Here is a 24,773-nt window from a genome sequence, read left to right as displayed (position 1 = left end):
GGCTAACAAAGAAGCTAAGAAAGGAGTTGCTATAGCAAAGAACAGGCATTAGAGGCACTCTACCAGCTTCTGGAAAGTGACTCAGTAGATGGCACAAAAAAGCTATATCAGGTTGCAAGGCAAAGACAGAAAGATAAAGAAGATAGTCCAGATACCCTTCATAACAGATGGGGAAGCAGCAGGATCAGATGAGGTCACAGCAGATGTGATAAATATGCTGGATGACATAGGGGAGAAATGGCTCCTGAGGCAGTCACAGCAGTATGGAGAGAAAGGAGTATCCCAGATGACTGGAGAAGAAGCACATTACTGCCAGTGTACAAGAACAAAGGGGACATCCACAAATGTGGCAGTACAGAGACATCAAACTCTTGTCACAGTGCATTAAAGTGCTAGTCAGGGTGATAAAGAGATACGCACAGTAGTACAAAGTAAGATGGCAGATGAGCAGTTCACATTCAGATTAGGATGCAGCACAACAGACCCAATGTTTGCAGTGAGACACACAGCTGAGAAGAAGCTAGAGATTCAGAAAGAGATCAACTGGGCAATCCTAGACTTGGAAAAGGCATATGACAAGGTCCCAAGAAAGCTGATTTGGGCAATACTGTGGTAGTTTGACGTGCCAGAAACACTGGTAGAATTAGTACAAGGATCCAATGACTCAAGTACGAGCAGTGTTCAGCCTCACAGAGGGGTTCCCAATGGGTGTGGTGTACATCAGGGTTCAGCTCTGAGCCCACTGCTGTTCATAGTGGTGAAGGACTACATTAGCAAACCGGTTGGAGGGGACAGATCAATTAAGTTGTATGCAGATGATGTGGCAGTACAGGCAGAATCTGAGCAAGAACTTCAGCAAAGGATAGTGGAATAGAATGCAAAACTAAAAGCAAATGGGATGAAACTAAGTACAGATAAGACAGTGGTAATGACAGCAAATTGGAGAAATCAGAAGAAGCTCAGAAGTGAAATAGAAGGGAAGACAGTGGAACAGGTTAATAGCATCAAGTAACTGGGAAATGCAGTTGAGGGGATGGGAAGTCTGAATGAAGAGGTGAAAGCTAGAATCAGTGGGGCTGCAGCCAACTGGCACAGAGTGTCAGGTATAGTGTATGACAGAAGAATGCCAAAGAAGCTGAAAAGTAAGGTGTACAAAGCAGTGGTGCAACCAGTACTACTGTATGGTACAGAAATCTGGGCAGTGAAGGCAGAGCAGATGATGAAGCTAGAGGTGATGGAAATGAAGTGCCTGAGATGGGTGTTAGGATGTACACTGTGGGATAGATGAAGAAATAAGAACATATGAGCAGAAGCCTAAGTAACTCCAACTGCAGAAAAGAGCAAAGGAGAACACGTGGTTTTGGCACATGTGCAGAAAAGCAGAAGGTAATCTGCTGAAGAAGATTTGGGACAAGCAGTAAAAATGTAAGAAGAACTGAGGGTGTCCAGCAAAGAGGAGGATGGGTTGTGTGAGAGAAGTCCTGCGACAGTCAGGTATAAGTGTCGAAGAAGGCAGGAATGTGGCATGGGATTGAAAAAGATGGCAACAGTTAACACGACACCCTGACCCCATTTAGGAAATGGGGGAAAAGGGGGTTGATGACGATGTTTTAGGTCAATTGTGATACTTTTTTGTAGATGAAATGTGGCATACATCAAATTTCACATACTTAAACATATATACGGATGGACACACACACACACACACACACACACACACACACACACATATACAAACACGCACACACACATACAAACACGCACACACCTCTGACAAAAAATTCATGGTGATTCCCTGCACTACATTGCAAGAGCACTCTATCACAGGCCCCTACATATTACACACACCAATTTCTGTAATTTTCATACAATTTCATAAAGTAATAGGCTTGCAGATAAGTACTTCCTTTGTGGTAGAGCACTAGCAGCAGTACCAGGTAAGTTTTGTGAATGGATTTAAGATTAATTTAAGTTAGATTATTTGGTGGTATTTTATTGAGGGTATTTTGGTAACTTTTTAAACTGTTTTTCACTGTTATTTTTACAATGCTTTTTGGAAGAGAGGGATCATTTTGCTTCTTTCATTGTTTACTTTCAGTATGGTCTTAGGTCATTAAGGATAGTTAGTTGTATTGTTTATGCATTCTTTGCATTACATTTTGCTTGGTTTAGGTTATTAGGCTGGCTGGTGAGTTTGTTACTTGGGAACTGGCCATTCAGGTCTTAGAGTGGTAGATGTTGTTTTGTGGTCATGTTTTAGAGCTTAGGGGACCAGCTACCTGTGGTGGGGTCAGTCAAGAGAATGGATGCCATCCAAAAAGATCATGGCTAATAGAGTTCTTTCTGAGATATGTTGCCAAGTCTGATTAAGGTGTATGTACATTTTTATTATGGGGATTTTTTTTATTTTTACTGTAATCTTTTAACTCTGACAGTGTGTATTTCTACTGGGAAAAGGGACAGAAACAAAATGCATGTTAATGTGTTTTTGTATTTTTAAATATTGCAATTTCTTGTATGTGGATCACTTTCAGTTGGTGTTTCTTTCCTAATGAGGCTTGGATTTTCTACAGGTTAATAAATAAATAAACAGCACAAATACTCTTTTTCAACATGCTTAAGTACACAGAAAGCAGTGTAAATCTAGTATTACTATGTGTGTGTGTGTGTGTGTGTGTGGGGAAGTGGTTGTAGTGTTTCTAAGTGAAACAAGTTTGCCATACTTTCATTCACTAACCATCACAAACAAGTATCTTTGCATGCCCTTCCTATCTGTGTGTGTGTGTGTGTGTGTGTGTGTGTGTGTGTGTCGCTACAGTGGATATAAAAGTTTACACACCCCTTTTAATATGCCAGGTTTTTGTGATATAAAAAATGAGACTACAATAAATCATTTCAAAACTTTTCCCACCTTTAATGTGACCTATAACCTGTACAATTCAATTGAAAAGCAAAAACAAATCGGTTAGGGGAAAAATATAAAAAATAGAAAACATACAATAAGCTGGTTGCATAAGGTTAGGGGAAAAATATAAAAAATAGAAAACATACAATAAGCTGGTTGCATAAGTGTGTACACCCTTAAACTAATACTTTGTTGGAGCACCTTTTGATTTAATTACAGCATTCAGTCTTCTTGGGTAGAAGTCTATCAACATGGCACATCTTGATCTGGCAATATTTGCCCACTTTTCATTGCAAAAGTGCTCCAAATCTGTCAGATTGCAAGGGTATCTCTTGTGCACAGCCCCACAGATTTTCTATTAGATTTAGGTCTGGGCTCTGGCTGGGCCATTCCAAAACTGTAATTTTCTTCTGATGAAGCCATTCTTTTGTTGATTTGGATGTATGCTTGGGGTCATTGTCATGTTGAAAGGTGAAATTCCTCTTCATCTTCAGCTTTCTAGCAGACGCCTGAAGGTTTTGGGCCAAAAATGACTGGTACTTGGAACTGTTCATAATTCCCTCCACCTTGACTAAAACACCAGTTCCAGCTGAAGAAAAGCAACCCCAAAGCATGATACTGCCACCACCATGCTTCACCGTGGGGATGGCATTCTTTTGGTGATGCAAAGTGTTTTTGAGCCAAACATACCTTTTGGAATTACGACCAAAAGTTCAATCTTAGTCTCATCAGACCATAACACAATTTTCCACATGCTTTTGGGAGACTTAATATATAGTTTTGCAAATTTTAGCTGGGCCTGGGTTTTTTTCTGTGTAAGAAAAGGCTTCCCTTGCAAACCTATCCCATAGGCCAGACATATGGATAATACAGGAGATTGCTGTCAAATGTAGTACACAACCAATACTTGCCAGAAATTCCCCTGTAGGTCTCTTGGCAGTCTCTCTGACCAGTTTTCATCTTGTCTTTTCATCAGTTTTGGAGGGATGTTCAGTTCTTTGCAACGTCACTGTTGTCCCATATTTTATCCACTTTTTGATGACTGTCCTCATTATATTCCATGGTATATCCAATGCTGTGGAATGCTGTGGAAATTTTTTTGTACCCTTCTACTGACTGATACCTTTCAGCAATGAGATCTCTTTGATGTTTTGTAAGCTCTCTGTGAACCACAGCTTTTACTGCAGCAGGCAATTGAGTAAATGTCAGGAAAATCCTACTAGGACAGCTGAACTTTATTTGGGGTTAATCAGAGTCTCCTTAATTGATGGCAGGTGTGTACCCAAGAAGACTGAATGCTGTAATTAAATCAAAAGGTGCTTCAACAAAGTATAAGTTTAAAGGTGTGCACACTTATACAACCAGCTTATTGTACATTTTTTATTTTTTATAGTTACCCCCTAGCAGATTTGTTTGCTTTTTAATTGAATTGTACAGGTTATAGGTCACATTGAAGGTGGGAAAAGTTTTGAAATGCTTTACTGTGGTCTCACTTTTTATATCACAAAAAAATGGCATTTTAACAGGGGTGTGTACACTTTTTATATCCACTATATGTACTCTGATTTCCTTCGGCATCTCAAAAATATGAAGCAGGTGAGTTTGCATTCCTCCATTTTCCCCAGAAAGTGGATGTGCAGTGTGTGTTTGAAAAATATCAATAATTTTAATCGGTGCATGCACACAGTAATACTGGGCACAAACATAACTCTTTTGGGTAGCAGTAAATAAAATGCAGTTAATAAGTAATTAACTTTCAAAACTAAGGTACAAAATACATCACAGAGCATTCAGACACTTAGAGCTTCTACAATTTAAGGTGTCCTCCCACCCCAGACTGTATAAATGGACTTAGTGGTGGCTTCTGCCCTCAAATGCTCCCATTCTAAAACCAGCCCTGTACAGAAAGTTGTTGTAGCTTGTGTGGGGGGCTGGGGGTGGTATGGTATGGCCAGTACTACTTTAAATTTAATTAAAAATTAAACTTCAGATTTGTGCACAGGAGGTCATTGTAGTTTGTATCATGGCTGGGGACAATGTGATCCTTGTTTCATTACTTTTCTTACAGACTTTGGAAGTGTGCAAAGAAGGTTACTGTAGCTGGTGTAGGAGCAATATGTTGGAATACATTACACATCAGGCGAAAGACAGGTAGCTGCCTTTGAGGCATGGGGTGAGGAGGTATACTATTTAGATGCAAGACAGCACCCACTTAAAAGAGCATGACTATATTTGTATCTCTGCTTTCATTCCAATTTGACACCACAGGGATGCACAGACCGTGACTGTCTTTTTTTTTTGGGGGGGGGGGTATTCCCAAATAGGATTATATTTTGACTTTTTAGTTTATTGGGAGCTACTATTTTGTCATCTTTGAACATTAAGCCAACTTATGTCTTCATTGAAAGAAAAACTAAAACTGAAATTCTTTTCTTACTCATGATTTTTGTTCAGGCCACCACTGGATCAAACATTTGGTAAATCTTCTAAAATTCACCTGAAATCATTTACAATCCTATGGCTTCTGAGGATGTGTTGACCCCAGACCCCCAGCTTGAATGAGTTATTTTCAACACGGTTGTTACTGTGCTCCCTTGGCCAGGTAAGATGTGTTGAGAGGATGCAAGGAAAAGTAAAGGTGAACAGCAACACTAAATGTATATCCTTAATTGTGTTTCTTTAGGCCACCATTGGGTGAAAAGTTGTATAAAAAAAAACTTTAAAATGCACTTCAGATCATACAGAAAGATGTGTTTTTTCATACAGTTGATGAGTAAGACAAAATTGGAGAAAAGGAAGGAAAAGGTAATGTGTATGGTGTGGGGAACATGAGATGGGGGAACACTGGTGGATGCAAGCAAGGAGATGAAACAATAGGCAGTGGGGGTGCCATGGTGCCTTCTGCCCAGGGCATCATTTCACCTAAGGCCAGCCCTGTACATTGGGTTGTTGTAATGCATCATCATTGCAACTAAATTCCTGTTAGGTGTTAGGATTAGCGTTATCACTCATTACTAAGGTGGTGCAGGGGGCAGAGCCCCTCTGCCCTCATTAGTAATGGGTGCTAACCCTAACTGTAATGCTGCCCCTTTCCTCAACCCTAACCCCACACCTTAATTACAGGGGATTTTATTTTTCATATTGGGAGAGGAAATAGTTTTCCTCTGTTGATATTATTGCTTTCAATTTTGTTTTACTACTGTGTATTATGGAATTTATTTTGTTTGTGTTTCACATTCGACATTAGGGTGGTACACACACACACACACACACACACACACACACACACACACACACACACACACACACACACACACACACACACACACACACACACACACACACACACACACACACACACACACACACACACACACACACACACACACACACAGACACACACACACACACACACACACAGACACACACACACACACACACACACAGACACACACAGACACACACACAGACACACACATGCACACAGACACACACACACACACAGACACACACACACACACACACACACACAGACACACACAGACACACACACAGACACACACACACACAGACACACACACACACACACACACACACAGACACACACACAGACACACACACACACACACACACACACACACACAGACACACACACAGACACACACAGACACACACACACACAGACACACAGACACACACACACACAGACACACACACACACACACACACGCACACAGACACACGCACACACAGACACACACACGCACACACGCACACACACACACACACGCACACACACACACACTCCCTGATTCTTTTCCTGTATAAAAGCAGCCACATCAACACACAAATGAACTGAATATGCTTAGAGAACTTATTAATAATTAAACATATCTTAGAATTATGTATCAGTTTTGTTCTAGGACTGTGAACATTTTATCGTATTTTATACATAAACTAACATAACAGTGATCACAAACATAAGTGACTATAACTTTAACAGCTGCATTATTTTCATATTCAAAAATGTCACCAATTGTTCTATTTCTTTTATATAATATAGATAAAACCTCACTGATAATTCTATGTATAATCTCATTTCTTATTAATATTGCCCAAAATCTGATTTAAATCATTCCGGCCTCATGAAGAATCTATTGTGAGTCGAATACCACAAGAACAGCTTCAGTCCCCTCTTAGGTGTATAACTGTTACAACTCTGAGTTCTTTCTGACTCACATCTGTTACAGCATCTTTTGTCTACATCATCATATGTGTTTTGTGTGTAATATCTGTTTTATTAAACCTGCTAACTAGTTTCCTGTGGTATTTATAATACATGTCGCTGGAGCTAGATTTTAGGTATACTACTTTCATACCTCTCAGTTGTCCAGATTTTTGCCTTACATTTTTGGTTTGTTTCTCCAAAAATTATGTTTTCTGGCAAATAACTGAAGGCTGAAGTTAGGAAATAATGACAGACATTTTTGTTTTAGACTTCACATCCAGCATAAAAAAAATCATGCTAATGCAAAACCTGTTACTCTATCAATTTTTTAAGTTTGAAAGAGCAATTTTTAAAAATTGTCCCTATTTTGGAGCCTTTGTTCCCCAATTATATATGGCTTTGTCCAGATTTCTTGCAACAGGCTGAGATATATGACTACCTTTGACATAATACTGGTGAACAGTAACAAGCAGAACAGAGTAATTATCCATTTCATTTTCTCCCTTTTTATAAATATAAGATTCAGGCTTACTAGATCTATGATAAATTATAATGTCCAAAAGTGGAATATTTATATTATTGTGTTGAAGATTAAATTGCAAATCAATATTATTGTTCATAAATATCTGAAATTACAATTAAGTATTCTTCTGTTTTATGCCAAATTAAATATGTCATCAATAAAGCATTTATAGAATGTTATAATAGACCCAAACCTAGATTAAGTAACAAACATAACCGCAGAATCTTACTGTGCAACAAAACTATTCATATAACACAGGATCACAAATGACACATTGGTGTTTTTTTTATTTGCTGAAAAACATTATTTTGAAAGGGAAAAATGTTGAGGCTCAGTACTTTTTTTTTCTGTTAAAGCTACTAATGCTGGAAAGCTCCCTGTGGTATATGATATATACTTAGCTAGCTACAATGGTACAGCTTCCAAAAGTAATTTATGAAAAATGAATGCATACAGAGGTGAAAGGCCAAACGAGTTAAAGATTTCACCCATTTCTTACCTCATTTCTAAAAATAAACAAATTAAATATTGAATGTCTGTAATATAAGCATCTATTTCTTGTAACAAATATTTCAGTTTTGATTTTATGAAAAAAAAAAGATGTTTCTTTTAATAAGCATGTCCTGAAGGTAGCAGAGGTAATGGTGGCTTATAGCTGTCTATGTATTGGTGGTATACCATATATTAATGGTCACACTGAAAGCTGTAATAAACAGTACTCACATTCCTTTTCATTAATATGACAATTCAACAAAATCTGATATAAAACACAAACAACATATTTCTCAGACTGTATCAGCTGAGCATTCCACAAACTAGAGATGTGTCTGTTTTGACCAAAGCACTTGGTTCTTTCATTTTTTTGATTTTCTCTTCTTAAGTAGATCAGGTCTTTCCGTTTTGTAACTGGATTTCTCTAAGATTTTAAGATAATTAGTGTTTACATTCTGAATTACTTTCTATGGGCAGGAGGTATTGGTGGTGGTGCTGCTGTAGCGTTGTCGCCTCACAGTTAGACGTTGCCCGTTTGATTCTCAGTTAGAGCGTCTTCTGTATGGCAACATGCATGAAAGGGTGTTCCTTCATTGAAGGTTGTGTGTTAGGCCCGGCAAGCCAGCATGTAAAACTCTACTGCCAATCATTAGCGGACTGGAGTTCCGCTGTGGCGACCCCTAACTGGGAAAAGCCAAAAGAAACAAACTTATATATATATATATATATATATATATATACACACACACACACACACACACACACACACACACACACACACATTAGTCGCATAACTAACAAATTGTCCACTCTAACTTTAAGTATTTTTGCAATGGTGTGAAGCAGGCTGTAGTTCATTAAAATATATATATTTTTTGTTATGGAAGTACTTTATTATGCAGCTGAAATGCTCACATAAATGGTGGTGGCATATGAAAGTTAGACCATTATTAGAAGGCTACTGGTTCTAATACAAGCAGGTGCACCACAGAAAATTACTTAGGCATGCTGAAAAGTGACAAACAATGAAAAATTAAGTCAACTCATTCCCACATTAAATATGGGGTACACACAGCTCCATATATATTATTTTTTGACGCATCAGGTCAAAACCACCATGTTATCTAATTTATTTAATTAACTTTAATTTTTTTTTCTCATCTAATAAACTAAAGAAAAAAAATCTCAGCAATATCTGTTCATTCAGAATGAGTATTACCTTCACATTCAGGCTTCACCAGGTCAAGCATCTGACACAACAGGTCATGGAATGGCAGAGGTTCTATCCCCATGGCTTCCATTCTCTCGCACTGTTCCTCGTAGAAGTACTCTAATTCATACATAGACAGCACCCCATCGCCATCCAGATCCATACACCTGAACCAGTACTCAATGCTAGGACGGAAACATCAGGATAAATAATGACTTACACATCTTCATCACAAACATTTGTTTTAAACAGCTACTTTCTTTTATAGTTAGTTGCTCTTTGATGATATGGCTACATAAACAAGACACAGACTTGCATTATAATATACACAACACCATCCAGCATGACAACCAGCAGCAACAAAGAGTCAGACTCTTGATGAAGTATCCAAAAACAGGTTTAATAGTAGAATAACTGGTTGAAACAGTGAATATGGTTAGCGCTTTCATGGTCACAAACACCACTTCTTCAGACCTTCACAAAAAAGTCATTATACTAACCTACCTTCTTTTTAAATTAATTCATACAGTTGTTAGCCTATAGGAGAGCTTGCTTAATTAAGTCCAGCTACTAACTGTTTAACTCTTACCTATCCAATACACTTAAAACATATAATAAATTGCATTTACATAAACAGCTACACATATAAGCATACATTCTACTCTTGTCTAACCCTTAAAAATATTTTTAATTAAAAATCATACCTATTAACATTGATAAAACATTCATTATTACATAAGAACGTTTTCCAAAAATTGATAACAGTAAAAATTCATGCTGTTTATTTACAGACTTGCGTTATAACCTCCTGTGAGGTTACATTGGAAAATAACACGATAAAGTGAATGCAGACAATTAATGTAAGTTAGTGATGTGACAGAGCTATAACGGAATATACTGCAGTTTTCTTTTGTAAGGAGTGTTGCCTATTTTAAAATCATCTTTATGCATAGTTCAAGCATCTTTAAACTTTACTATGCACAAGTCAACATCAATAGTAATAATTTCCATGCAAACACTGCCACGTGCTTGTCAGTAGCTACATTGTGTTAAATGCCAGCTTATATATCTACTTACAAAGTACACTAAAAGGATACTGGTAATTGTTGAAATATGCAAGGTGAAATGTTCATTTTTGTGGTATATTACAAATATAAAAACTGTAAAAGGAATATGGCTCAAGTAACCCAGCTTACATTAATCTGCATTTTTGGCTGTCATGATATAATGGACTTCTAACAAATATTTCTTATAGTTCATGTGGTGCTATATTCCCCCACGGAACTGAAATTCATAGAACTGTTTTAGTTGGCCATCCTGAAAAAAATGTGTGATTTACATGCCAACTGGCTATGATTTACTCATTACCTCACTGTAGTGTGATCTCGGAGTTGGTATATTTAATTTGCAGAGGGTGTGGGGGAGGGGTGCAGGGGCCGACTAAAATATTTCAGTGAATTCCAATTCGATGTTTAGGTAGTTCGCTGAATAGGGAGTTCGACAATTAGGGTTCATTGATTAGTTATTCGATACAATAAAAGTTTGACAATGTGATATAGACCTTCCACAAAGAAAAAATGCAAACAAAGGAAATATTCAGCACAACTTAAGGGGAGTATAATGCTAGTGTTGCATCATATTTTGAAGTATTTTTAGTTAGAGAGATAGCCGGAATTTTGTATACATTTGTATGCTTGCCTGTCTATGTTGGCCACTTAAAACACATTACAATGTGGAGCAAAACAGCATTTTTAAGTAACAGAAATAACAGTAAATGTATTAAAATCAATTATAAGGTACACATAGGTAAAGCATGTTCAAAAGAATGCTGAAGTCATACAGGAAAATTGGGCATGGATATCAAATATTATCAAAAATTAGCTTGGAAATGAAAGGTAAATAAAGGAACATTGTTCTAAAATGTCAATTTAATATAGTCTAATAAAATATTACTACAAAAAGTATCTAGCAATTTTCATATGCATCAGTCACTTATATGCATTATGTTAAGAAATGTTTAACTCTAAAGGTAATTATTTTTGCAATCATGTAAAATAGGCTGATAGACATTAAAATTATAACTTTTCTGGTACAGGCCCTATATAAAATTCAGTTTTCCTGCTGGCGTGATGCCATACCACAGTTATACCAATGTTGTAATTTCTTAGTAACTAAAACAAAATACATATTTATTTCAGTCTGGTGACCAGGGAAGTCAACTGGGCCCATGAGTGCCCATTTTCAGTGGAAGCCCGGGGAGAAAAGCTCCAAGTATAACATAAGCATTAAAAATACAAAAGTAAGTAAGTAAGTTACAAAAATAAAGTACAGTTTACATAAATGAACTTTCTGTATCAGCCTTATTTGACAAAAGACAATTTTGATGTATCTGGAAAGCTGTACTGTGGAGATTCATTTAGGAAATAACATCATAACAATTGAAGTGCAGTAACATTATACATAACAATCGATTGAAGTAAGGAAACAGTTTACATGCATTCATTCGATATAAGAAGCTATTTACAATATTTACAAGATAGATATAGAATCTTCAGAAGGAATTGCAGAGAGTTAGAGACAGCTCAGGGAACTAGTTTTTGGGGTGTTAGAGAGATTAGGAGCCAAGTCCTTAGGGTAGTGGTTAGAAAGAATTAGACAGGGTGAAAGCAGGTGCATATCCATTTGGAGTGCAACTAAGAGAAAAGCTGGGTTTTAAAGTTTTCTGAGTTAGTTATTGTCCTAAGAGTGGAAGGGAGAGAATTCCATTTATTGCCTAGTGAGAAAGAGAGGAGAAGCTGGCCAGCAGGCCGTTTTGGTTTGTGGACAGTAATTAGGTTTTGATTTTCAGATCTAAGAGGTCTATTGGGGGTGTAGGGGGGCAGGATGTTTGTTAGAGCTGGACATTTATTTGGGTGAAATACAAGTCTGTGTGCTGTGGTAAGTTGGAGGTAGTCTAGGTAATTTGGGAGTTCTAGCCAGTTTAGAGAATTAAGGGCATGGCAGTGATGGGTGGGGTTTTTGGATCTGGAGGCAAATTTGGAGATCTTGTTATAGCAGTTTTCCAGTTTAGAGGTGTTGGTGGTGGTCAGGTTAGTTAGAAGAGGGGCTCCATATAACAGGGATGGGAGGAGGTAAGGAGTAGCTAAAGTATGTCTAGTGGAGTTTGAGAGAAAGAGGTTGTTCCTATAAAGCATACCTAGCTTTTGGTGGGTTTTCTTTGTATTTTGTTGGATATGGATATCGAACTTGAGGTGTTCATCAACAGTAATGCCAAGAAGTTTTGCAAAGGGAACTACTTCAATGGGAGAGTTGGAATGGCTGAGGACTTTAAAGGAATTTTTTCAAAAGAGAAAGTCTTGGAAAGAGAGAAAAGTAGAAGTTTAGATTTATTTGCATTTAGAGACAGGTGATTTTGTTGCATCCAGTTTTCAGTAGTAGAAAAAGCAGCTTGGGTTTTAGTCAGTAGTTCAGGGAGGTTAGAGGCAGAGCAGACTATCGTAGAATCATCTGCATGTTGAATGATTTTGGCATAAGGAATGGCAGAGTGAAGGTTATTGATAAAGATGTTAAAGAGCATTGGTCTGAGGATGGACCCTTGAGGGACGCCAGTTGGGGTAGGAAGAAATGAGATGGTGCTCTTCCATTTAACTGCCTGAGATCTCTCTGACAGGTAGCTAGAGAACCAGGTGACAGTGTTTGCAGCAAGATGTAGGTTGGATAGATGATAGATAAGGTGGTTATGGGAAACAGTGTCAAAAGCCTTGGAAAGGTCAAGTAGAACTGTGGAAACTAAATGACTTGAATCTTGGGCTTGGTTGACAGTTTCTAAGAAGGAGAGTAGAGTGGTTATGGTGCTATGGCCAGGGCAGAAGCCATGCTGGGTAGATGTTATGAATTGGTTTTAGGTTAGGTAAGGCATGAGTTGGAGATGGATACATTTTTCTAAGATTTTGGAGATTGGAGAGAGCAGAGCAATGGGCTGGACGTTTGAGATGTCAGTATTCTTGCCACCTTTGTGGAGAGGAAGAATTTAAGCAGAATGCCATAGTTTGGGTACATATGACTCCTTTATAGATCTGTTGATTATGATGCTAATTGGGAGTGCAATACTGTCGGCTGCGCATTTTAGGAAGGAGGAGAGAATATTATCAGGTGCATTGGAGCAAGGTTTAAGTTTGGATAGGAGTCCTTTTATGAGATTAGTAGAGACTGGCTTAAGCTCAAACACAGGGTGGTTAGGGGAAGAGGAATGGTGGTTGGATGGATTATTATTAGGGAAGGTCTTGGTCAGGTTGGAGATATTTTCAATAAAAAATGAATTAAATTAAATTTGGAGCTTAGTTCAAGGTCGGATATACATGGGTCAGGGCAGGGGTTGTTCTTGGAGCTGGGGTTGAGAAGGGAGCTTATGGATTTCCAGAAATGTTTGAGGTTATTGTTATTTTTGGACTGTAGTTTAAAGTAGTAGGATTTTTTTGTCCTTTGTGATGCGTTGCTTTGCAAGGTTACAGAGTTGTTTGTATTCGATCAGGGATTTGGGCAGTTTGTTGTTATGGTAAAGCTTCCAGGCTTTGTCCCTTTGAAGCCTAATTTGCTTGGTATCTTTGGAGTGCCATGGAGTGGTTTTAGCTTTTACTTTTCTGTTTCTTTTTGGTGCTAGGGAGTTTAGAGTGTCAAGGAAGACAGATGAAGTGTTATATTGCTTTATCAAAAGTAAGGGTGTATAGGATTTGCCAGTTTATTTGTTTGAAGATATTTGAGAAGGTTGAGGGGTTGAACTTGCTAAGGTTGCGGGTGAGAATGTAGTGATGCTGATTGGGGGGTAGAGGAAGTTGAGCGATGTATGAAGGCAGGGAGGTGGTTGCTAATGGTGTCGGGAATAGTACCAGAGTAAGTTATTTTGTTTGGATGGGTGACTAGGATCCAGTCTAAAATAGATCCTGGGGGATTTGTTTTGTTGGGTCAAGTGGTGGACAAGATTACTTGAGTGAACTTATAGAGGTTGATGGATAGGGTGGGAAAGGGATTATTGAACTTGTTCCAGTCGGGATTTACGTCCCCTAGAATATAAGTTTCGTAATTAATTTCAGATGAGGCCCATAGGAGGATATCTTTGAGGGTAGAGATGTTATCAGGAGAAATATAAAGGGCTATGATGCAGATATTTTTCTGCTTGTTCATTTTTAGTAGACCAACTGTTAGTTTGGTATTGTTGAATTGTGGGATAGGAATTTGGAGGGGAATTAAGGTAAGAAGATTACAGTAGATAAGGGCAGTGCCACCATCTTTTTTATTTAGTCGGTCAGTTCTGAGGGAATGAAATCCTTTAGGCAAGATTTCAGAGTCAGAGATATGGGGTTTGAGCCAGGTTTCTGAGATGGCTAGGATGTCAGATTGGTTATGAGTTAGTCATGCTTGAAAATGGTGAATTTTATTGCTGAGACTGAGCATTGAGAGTGAAGACTTTTAAGGTATTGTGAGGGGAGGAGGGGGAAAAGATGAAGGGGGAGTTCTTAGTAAGGGGGCTTGGCCCAGGGTTGGGATGGATATCCCCAGCAAATAAAAGGTTGTTGAAGGCAGGAGTTTCTCGCTATTTGGGTTTGTTTTGTATAAGTTTAGGAGGAAATAACATTAGTTTAGAGGTAAGTATTTTGGCTTTAGAGGTGATCATTTTAGGACAGAATAGATGCAAGGGGTGGGTTTGAATAAGGGAAGAGGAGATGTGGTAGTAATGAGAGAAAGAATATGGGAGAAAACTGGTGAATATGTCAGTTTGAGATGAAAGTCGGAAAGGTGGAACATAGGAGGAGTATGAGCTGGCATAACATAGGGGAATTAGGAATACAAGGAGGCAGCAGGGGGCATGGAGGGTGTAGAAAATTAAGGAAAGTATCATGGAACACATGTAGTTTAATGTGTATAGTTTGAGGGGATGAAGCAGGTGAGAGATAAGGGGATGGTGACAGAGAAGTAATTTAATTGAATTTAAAAAGAACCAGGGTAGGGGAGTTTAAAAAGGTGGGAGTAGAAGAGAGTGTGAATGTGTTTATATAGGAGGAAGAGATGGGGAGTTGTAAAGAGGGAAAAGGTTTAATTGGGTAATTAGGTAGTTAGTGTAGGGGGTGGGGTGTAAATTGAAGGAGAATCTATTGGGTAGTTTGGATTAGTGGGAGGAGAAAGGGTAGAATTAAATGTAGAGGTGTTGGGGTGGGTGAGATTTGGGGGCAGGGTAAGGGAACGGAGAGAGCCCACAGGGCAAACGGAGCAGGTAGAGTCAAGGAGGAGGTGAAAAGTGTATCAGTGATGGTGAGAAGAGGTCTGAGGTAAGGAGACTACAGTAAAGGCACTCAGTATTACAGCTGAAGGAAGCATAATGTTTCACAAGAGCTAGGGGCTATACAGGGCAGAGAAGGTTTAAAACAGTGATTGACTAAATCTGGTTATTAGAACAGGACAGAGTTAGGTTAAGGTAGTGTAGGCATACATAGGGGTGTAGAAAGAAGCAGGAAATGCTGCTACCTAGTGGTCAGACTGGGTAATTATGAAGGTAGGCCTCAGACACAGGGGAAACGGGGAAGTGACCAGGAAGGTAGAGAGAGAGGATTAAAACTAGGGTAGACTGTTAGCTTTTGCTCACCAGGTTGCTGTACTAATGGACAATTTTAATTTACAGTTTGTTTATAACAGGGTACATACATTCAAAGTTAATTCCTGGGGAGGCAAGGATGTTATAGAAGCACAGCAGGAGTTCTTATATGCTGTCCATTCAAGGGTGGGAAGCCAGGGATTCCAAGCAGAGAACTGGGAGGCACCTGGGGTGGAGGTGATTCAGCAGGGATACACTGTAAGGAAAAGGAACACAAAGAGCAGTTTTATACCTAGAAAACAAAACTACAGTAGCAAAAGAAAGGGAGGGGGAGAAAAAAGGAATAATTACATCAGTCGAAGTGAGCTATCCGAAAGAGAAGGTGGGTAGAAAGGAGAGAGCAGGAGGGAAAGTATCAATACAAACAATTAATCAAGGAAATGCAGCACACTCAAAGGCATTATACTATGGTTTATGCAATACAGTTGCAGATTATAGCACATTAGGAACAATCAGTAGACAACATCTAGGTACATTATAGTTTAGCACAGCATAGACTAGTATGTAAACTAAATATGCAGGACAAAAACCAATCCACTAAAAATGAGATACAGTAAGCCAGAGGCATCAATAGCTTAGTGTAGAACATATATGGAGCAGGCATAGTGCAGTTGTGTACACTTACTATAAATGTAGATGTTCGAGTGTATTCACTGTTGCAGTCATTACATTTGGGTAATCTGCTGGCAGGTTGCCCTTGGTCAGCCTGAATTCCAAAGTCTTGGGTCCTGCATCAGTTGCTGTCTCCTCTTCCATGACATCAGGTCGTCAGGGGTATAAAACAAGCAGCCAACGTCATTTTCTTTAGTTTTTCTTGCCCCAGATGTCAGGTGCCCCCAAAAAGGTAGCAAAAATATATATTTAAAAACTATATATACATGCATCAATATAAACTTTACCTTCATCTACAAGCAAATACACCACATAGGTTGTAGAAGATAGAGAAGGAAAGATAAACTCCAGAATGAAAGGGGGATGGCGGGCGGGTAACCTGGGCTGCAACAGTGAATACATTTGAACATCTAAATTTATGGTAAGTGTACACAACTGTACTATGTTCTTCGTGTTTCACTGTTGCAATCATTACATTTGGGTAGAATCCCAAAACTATGGATGGGAGGCTGGAGCTAAATAGTATTAGGTGCGGCTATAAGGCCCTGCAGAACTGCAGTGGCAAAGCCTGCCCTGGACTTAGAGAAGAGAGGCAATGATAATGCTTTATAAAGGTGTGAACAGAGTAGCAGCCTCTAGAATGTCTTTGGTTGGTACTCCTCTGAGAAAGGCTGCTGAAGTAGCTGCAGCTCTGGTGGAATGAGACCTAATACCCTTGGGCACAGGTTTGCCATGGTGTAAGTAGCAGAAACGAATGCAGTGGCTTATTCACTTTGAGATAGCCTGCTTTGAAATAGCCTTTCCTTCTGATCCTGCAGCATATGTCAACTAGTAATTGCTCAGTTTTTCTTAGAGCTTTAGTCCTGCTCAAGTTGAATCTTAGCTGTCTGTGTACATCCAAGGAATGCAGAATTCTCTCCCCCTTGTTCTGCAGATTTGGGTAAAAGGTTGGCAGATGAATAGTTTGGTTAAGAGCCACACTGGAAACCACCTTAGGCTTAAATGTAGGATTTGTCCTCTGAGACACCCTGTCTGGGTAAAATATGATAAAAGGCTCCACAGCCATGAGGGCCTGCAGGTCTGAGACTCTTCTTGCTGAGGTAATTGCTAGTAGCAGAGCTGTTTTCCATGATAAGAACTTTATATCAGCAGTTGCAGCTGGTTCAAATGGAGGCAGAGTGAGCTTTTCCAACACATAATTGAGGTCCCATGCAGGTATTGGTGATCTTCTAGGAAGCCTTACATTTTTGGCTCCTCTAAGATACTGCTTTAGTAAAGGATGAGAAAAGATTGGTGGCTCTGTATTGTAATGAGCTAAAATGGCAGACGCATGGATTTTAATTGATGAGAAAGATAGGCCTTTGTCAAGCATCTCAGTCAAGTATTGTAATATCTAAGGAATATTTGGTTCTGCTGTATCAGTTCCTTGTGCTTGATTACAAGCACAGGATCTCTTCCATTTATCAGCATAAGATTTTCTAGCACTAGGTCTTCTGGCTTCCAAACTGACATCCATCACAGCTTTACTGAGAGGTGATGTTTGTATAACTACATGCGAGGTTGAGTGTCTGGAGTTGATTGTGCAGGATCTGATTGTTTTGCTGGGACAGTAGTTGAGGTCTTTGAGGTAAGGTCCAAGCTGGGTATTGAGACAAGATCCTTAGGATTGGGTACCAGTATTGGTGGGGCCAGTCCGGGGCAATTAGTATCATCTTTGGTTTCTCTTCTCTGACTTTTAGTAGGACCATGGGAAGAAGAGGCAGAGGAGGAAAGGCGTAAACTGATAGGTTCTTCCAACTGAAGGATAGGGTGCCCACTTTCCATGCTTGTCTGTGATAAGTCCTTGTGCAGAATCTTTTCAATTGATAATTGTGAGGAGAGGCAAATAGATCTATGTCTGGGCTCCCCCATTTCTTTGTTATCATGCTGAAGACCTGTGGATCTATTTGGTAATCAAAGCTGTGTCCCACAATGCCATGGCTAATCTGCAAAGGGGGTGTGAGTGCGTGCCCCCCTGCTTGTTTATATACCATATAACCATGGTGTTGTCCGTCTTTATCAGTAGTTGTCCTGGATGAAGTAAGTCCTTGAAGGCTGTCAGGGCATTTTGAACAGCTAGCATCTCTTTTTGGTTGATATGTAGATGCATTTGTTTTGGGGTCCATATGCCCTGAATGCATCTTCCCACCATGTGGGCCCCCCAGGCATAATGTGATGCATCTGTTATTAAGGTTTGGCTGGCAGGGGGTAGAGTGAAGGCCCGTTCCATGTTTTGGTGACATGCCTTTGCCCACCATAGAAACTCCTGTTGTAGGCAGGGAATGAGAGGAATCATTGTTTCCAGACTGTGACAATGTTGACTCCATAAACTTTTTAGGTACCACTGAAGTTTCCTCATATGCAGTCTTGCATATGGAATCAGTAGGATGCAGGATGCCATGAAGCCCAAAGCCTGCAGAGTTTGTCTTGCAGATAACTGGGGTTTTGTTGCCATCAGTTTGAAGTAAGTAGTCAGTTGCCTTTGTCTGGTGTGAGGTAAGCCATCTGGGCAGTTGTATTCAAGCTTGCACCCAGGAATGTTATCTTTTGAGAGGGTACCAGTTGTGATTTATTTTTGTTTATTGTGTACACTAGGCATGTTAGAAGCCTTTTCACAAATGCCAGGTGTTGAAGAAGAATGTCCTTGTTCTCTGCTTGAATGAGACAGTCATCTAAGTAAGGATATATTTGCATACTACTTTGTCTGCAAAAAGCAATTACTGGTGCCAGGCACTTTGTAAAGACCCTGGGTGCAGTAGATAAGCCAAAAGGCAGTGCAGAGAACTGGTAATGCATTAAGCCAGCCTCGAATCTGAGGTATCTTATGCACGATTGCCTTATTGGGACATGCAGGTATGCTTCTTTTAGGTCTAATGTCACCAGCCAAGCATTCTTGCCCAGCATGGGCAGAAGGTGCTGCAAATTCAGCATTTTGAATTTTGGAATGTCCAGGTATGTGTTCAAAATCGAGAAAGCCAGTACTGGCCGCCAGGCCTTCTCCTTTCTGGGTACCAAGAACAGTCAAATAAAAACCTTGTCCTTTTTCCTGTTCTGGTACTGGCTGAATGGCCCCCATATCCATGAGGGACGTAACCTGTTTGTGTGCCTCTGCCCATTGATTTTTTGGCAGATCCGGCCAACCATTTGCCATTGGCAGAGTATGGAAATGGAATATGTATCCCTGTGATACTATGTTTAGCACCCACTTGTCCTGGGTTATTAACTGCCAATTTTGAGCAAAAAGTGCTAATTTTCCCCCTAAGGGTGCTGCCAAAAGGTAAGTGCTTGGTGGAGGCAGAGGGAAGTCATTGGGACTGTTTTCTGTAGGTTTGCGCTTTATCTCCTCCAGATTTGTAGGTAGAAGCTCCCCATTGCTTTGACCTGTATGAATCTTGTGCCTGGTATCTGGAACCCTTAGGGCATCTGGATTTGCCCCTTTGAGCTCTGTCTGACACAGGAAAGGACCAATTTTTTGTAGGCCAGTGTCTACTGAATCTTGGTGGCTGCACTTGTAAGAAGTCTTTCACAGTTTGCATAGACTTAGCTTTGTCTTCCATTTTCTTTAAAACCTCTTCTGCCTTAATACCAAACAGAGTATCATGCTGTAAAGGTGCATCCAGTAATTTATCTTTAACATGATCAGGCAAATTTTGCTCTTTTAACCAGGCATGCCTCCTAATCACAGATCCAGTAACTGCGGCCCTGCAGGAGGCCTCTAAGGAATCAAAACCACATTGCAAAGTATGCTTTCCAACCTGTTCAGCTGCATGCAATAATTCCTGCAATTCCTTATTTTCTGCACATTCAAAAATCAACATCATTTTCTGCTTCAGAAATCCCATAACATGTTATTGATACTTGAGCATATGAAACTGGCAGTTTAAGGCCCCAATTGCCAAGGTTGCAGATGTATAAACCTTTTTTTCCCCATCTATCCAGTGCCCTTGAATCTCTGTCAGAGTGGGTAGGGTTTTTTGCAGTTGAGGCCTTAACTCCCTTTGGACCCTGTGAAATAGTTTCAGGATCAGCAGCAGGGTTTCTAAAAAAGAATTTATGTGAGTCGGGGACCCTGTAATATCTGTCAGGCTTGCTGGGAGCTGGAGGTAAGGAGTCAGGGGTCAAGCTGGACTCCGAAAACACATCATCCACAATGTCTAAAACAGGGGGTATTGCTAAAGGCCTGTGTTGAGGGAGAAGAAGTAAATCCCTGAGCCTCCTTTTTGATTCTGAAAACTCTTGACTCTCCCAGTGAAAATGCTCCCTCAAAGTATGCAAGGTTTCTCCAAATGAATAATCCTCAGGAGGCGATGCAGGTGGTATAGACTCCTCTGCATCAGAATCCTCATAGGGAGGTACAGATAATTCCTGATCAGAAGAGGAATCAGAAGAAATAGAAACCTGATCTGAAGATTCATAATCAGTGTCTTGCCTAGGCCTCTTATCAGGAGGGGGATGGGACCCCCTGATCAAGGTAATAAGGTCTTCAGCCATTTTGATCATCTGTTTTTTAGGCATAGCGGCCTGTGCACGTGGGTAATGCATCGGATTTTTAGTTTTAGAAGTTGCTTTTGTCTTTGGTTTTGCAGCTGTCATCAGTTTGATATAAAAATGTTGAGGCCTGAATACACCCTCAGAAGCCAGTGCCTGTTCAGCGGCTCCGGACCCATTCGAGAGAGATACATCCGTGGGTCCAATACTTTGAGTATCTTTTGGACCTCGATTGTCTGTCTCTGTCCTTTCCTTTGTGTTTTTTATGTACTCCAGTAGTTGGATTGCTATCAAAACCGACAACCAGGCACATTGTGATCAGGGCCTAGGCAAGGAATACAATATAAATGGAAATCCTTATGAGGTATTTGCTTCCTACAAGTAATACAATTATTAACTTTTTCTGACATCAGTATGGAGCAAGAAAAAGTTTGGTTCTGAAACTCAAACAAATGGTGTTGGCTGCTTGTTTTATACCTCTGGATGCAGGACCCAAGACTTTGGAATTCAGGCCGACTGAGGGCAACCTGCCAGCAGATTACCCAAATGTAATGACTGCAACAGTGAAACACGAAGAACATCTGTAAGTCGCAATGAAAAAAATAACATGTGGACAGTAATAACGGCCTGAAAAAAACACTCTAAAATACCTCTGGTGTGAATAGCCAAGTACATACATTTTATAGAGCAGTCAGGTATATTTCATAATAAAAACAGAATTGCAAACATAAACAACGGCCAGGAAAATCACTCTGTGTTACCTGCAGCTCACCAACATTGGGTACAAAATGTCTATACACAATATACAGTTAAGTAGTGCTGGTTAGGGAAACTCATTTTTAAAACTGTTGCGGATGTTTTATCAGTAGCTTAGAGGCTAAGGCAGGGCACATAGGCTGAATAGCTATGTTTATTACAGTTGAGATATTACATCTGCAGCTTAGCGGCCAAGGAAGGGCACATAGGCTGAAAAGCTAATTCAGGAATAAAAAGTCAGATTACTTTTTAAAAACTATGCATAGCAATGTACAAAATGGTGAAAAAATCAGGATGAGTATCTGTTTTAGTATTAGATGACTTCTGAAGTTTTTAAGATCACCTTATGGGAAACACAGCCTTGTTGTCTGCCAGTGTTCATCTAACTTACATGGGGGTAATTTTCAATGGTTGATACACTGCTAAGCAATATTTTTTTTATACAGCATCAGATGAATATGAGGCCAGTCCTTTCCCAGTATTCATACTGTCTGGAAGGTACTATATTTACGAAAGACACAGAGGGTCATCTAATATAATAAAGTCGACAGTCAAGTAAGACAGGTTACTTAGTAAGAAACCATTTTAACTGCAGTTATTATTCAAAATGTGGACCCTTTTAAGTATATTGAGTTACTTCAGTTCTTGTAATTTACATATTTGCTTGCTGGACATTTCACTGAGAAGTTCACTGCTTTATTTACTTACCCACGTGTCTCTCATCTATGTAATGGCTGGAAAGGTTCTTGAAACCAGTCCGACCATTTCATCATCATCATCAGCCCCCTCCTTGTGTCGCATTAACTGTCACCACTACTATCTTTTCAGAGCCAATCTTTTGCCTTCTTCATCAGTCATGCCCGCCTATCTCAGGTCTTTTTTTACACAATCCGTTAATTTACTGGCTCAACATCCTTGTCTCCTCTTGTCTTCCCCAAATCTGGTTTATCAAGTTGTCTTCTGCTTTCTGACTGATGCACAGTAATCTGTTTTCCTTGACCTTCTCTGTAATTGGGTCTGTTTTGGCTTGCTTGGATTTTCTCATTTCTTCATTTTCCCAAAGTGTGTACAACAGGCCCCTTATTTCCATCAAGCCAAGCTTTCTCAGCTGCTCTGCTTTTACTGAGCAGATTTCTGTGCCATACAAAAGCACTGGTCACACCACGTACAACTTTTCAACCTCTTTGGCATTATTCTGCCATACACTACGCTTGACACTTTCTCCTAGATGGCTGCAGCACCTTTGATTCTACCTCTGACCTCCTCATTCAGACTTCCTTTCTTCTCAACTACACATCCTAGAAACCCGAAGCTGTTAGCTTGTTCCACTGCCTTTTCTTCTATCTCAATTTTTTAAGTTTCTTCTGCTTTCCCCCATTTGTTATCATGACCCCTGCCCCATGTGACTTCAGTTTTGCTTTCCATTTCACTATCACTTGCTGAAGGTCTTGTTCAGCACCAGAACTAGTCCCTTAATGGTATAAAATGTGGACCTAGATGATGAAGTCCCATTGACTGATGTCACAAAGAAGGCAAGAAGGGACATCAGTATTTACCAGACTATGCTATGCATTTAGTTAATAAATAAAGAGAAAGTCTCTGTTGTAGACATTATCTGTTCTTCTGCAGGCAGAAATAACTAGTTGGATAGGAGACTTGTAGGCTATGTGTAGGGCAAGAAGGTGGGAAAATAAACATCCTGCCCAGTTTTAACAGATCCCCCAGTGATCACCACTTTTGAGGATGTTTACTGATGCTGCGGGATAAACACAACCAACAAACATCACGTCACTAAACTGAGGAAATGAGTTGTAATGGCAAATGGCAAAGAACAAGGCATCAGAAGCACTCTACCCACTTCTGGAAAGTGAGTCAGTAGATAGCATAAAGAAATTGCATCAGGTTTCAAGGCAAAGGCAAAGACAAAGACAAAGACAAAGAAGATGGTCAGGCTCCCTTCATAAGGGATGCCAACAGCAACCTGCTCACCAGTCCAGAGGACATTAAAAGCAGAAGGAAGGAGTACTTTCAGCAGCTTCTGAATAAAGAAAACCCAACAGAAGCTGTACTGTAAAAAAGACAGCCTACAATGAAAGAAATGGAGGAGCCCACCCTAGACTTAAGAACAGCACTATATAAAATGAAGTCAGGGAAAGCAGTAGGCTCAGACGAGGTCACAGCAGATATGATAAAGATGTTGGAGGAGATAGGGGAGAGATGGCTCCTGAAGACACGCATAGCAGTAAGGAGAAAAAGGTGTATCCTAAATGAATGGAGAATAAACATACTAGTGCCAGTGTTCAAGAACAAAGGCAACATTCACAACTGTGGGTGGTACAGAGATATCAAACTACTATCACACTGCATGAAAGTTCTGGAAAGGGTGATTAATAAATGGATATGCAGAGTAGGAGAAAGTAAGATGGGAGATGAGTAATTTGGATTCAGATCAGGATGCAGCCCAAATCACTCAATATTAGCAGTGACAGAGATAGGTGAGAAGAATCTGGAGATGAAGAAACAGTCCAACTGGGCAAAACTAGACTTGGAGAAACCATATGACAAGGTCCCAAGAAAGCGGATTTGGGGAGTCATGCAATAGTTCAAAGCCCCAGAAACATTGGAATTAGTGCAAGCTATGTACAAAAATCCAATAACTCAAGTATGAACAGTATTCGGTCTCACAGAGCATGCCCAGTGGGAGTGGGTGTGCATCAGGGTTCATCTCTGAGCCCATTGCTCTTCTTACTGGTGATGTATTACATTAGCAAACAAGTTGGAGGGGACTGATCAACAAAGTTGCTGTGATCAGACAATGTGGCATTACAGGCAGATTCTGAGCAAGAACGTCAGCAAAGAATAGGGGAGTGGAAC

The 24,773-nt window shown here is 39.8% G+C and overlaps 1 protein-coding gene across 1 annotated transcript in view; it reads right to left on the bottom strand.

Annotated features, from left to right (window-relative positions):
- The window catches only part of LOC122801247 (serine/threonine-protein phosphatase 2A regulatory subunit B'' subunit alpha-like), a 139,279-nt gene that overhangs the window by 81,137 nt on the left and 33,369 nt on the right, over window positions 1-24,773 (bottom strand). The window contains exon 6 of the mRNA XM_044070800.1: window positions 9,368-9,543. Coding sequence (XP_043926735.1) covers window positions 9,368-9,543 — 176 coding nt within the window. The remainder of the gene's footprint in view (window positions 1-9,367; window positions 9,544-24,773) is intronic.

This window comes from Protopterus annectens, chromosome 4.part1 (assembly GCF_019279795.1).
Source record: "Protopterus annectens isolate FY-2018-M chromosome 4.part1, PAN1.0, whole genome shotgun sequence".
Lineage (NCBI taxonomy): Eukaryota > Metazoa > Chordata > Ceratodontiformes > Protopteridae > Protopterus > Protopterus annectens.
Note: the sequence above shows the minus strand (reverse complement) of the source record. Positions and strands in the feature narration are given on the sequence as shown.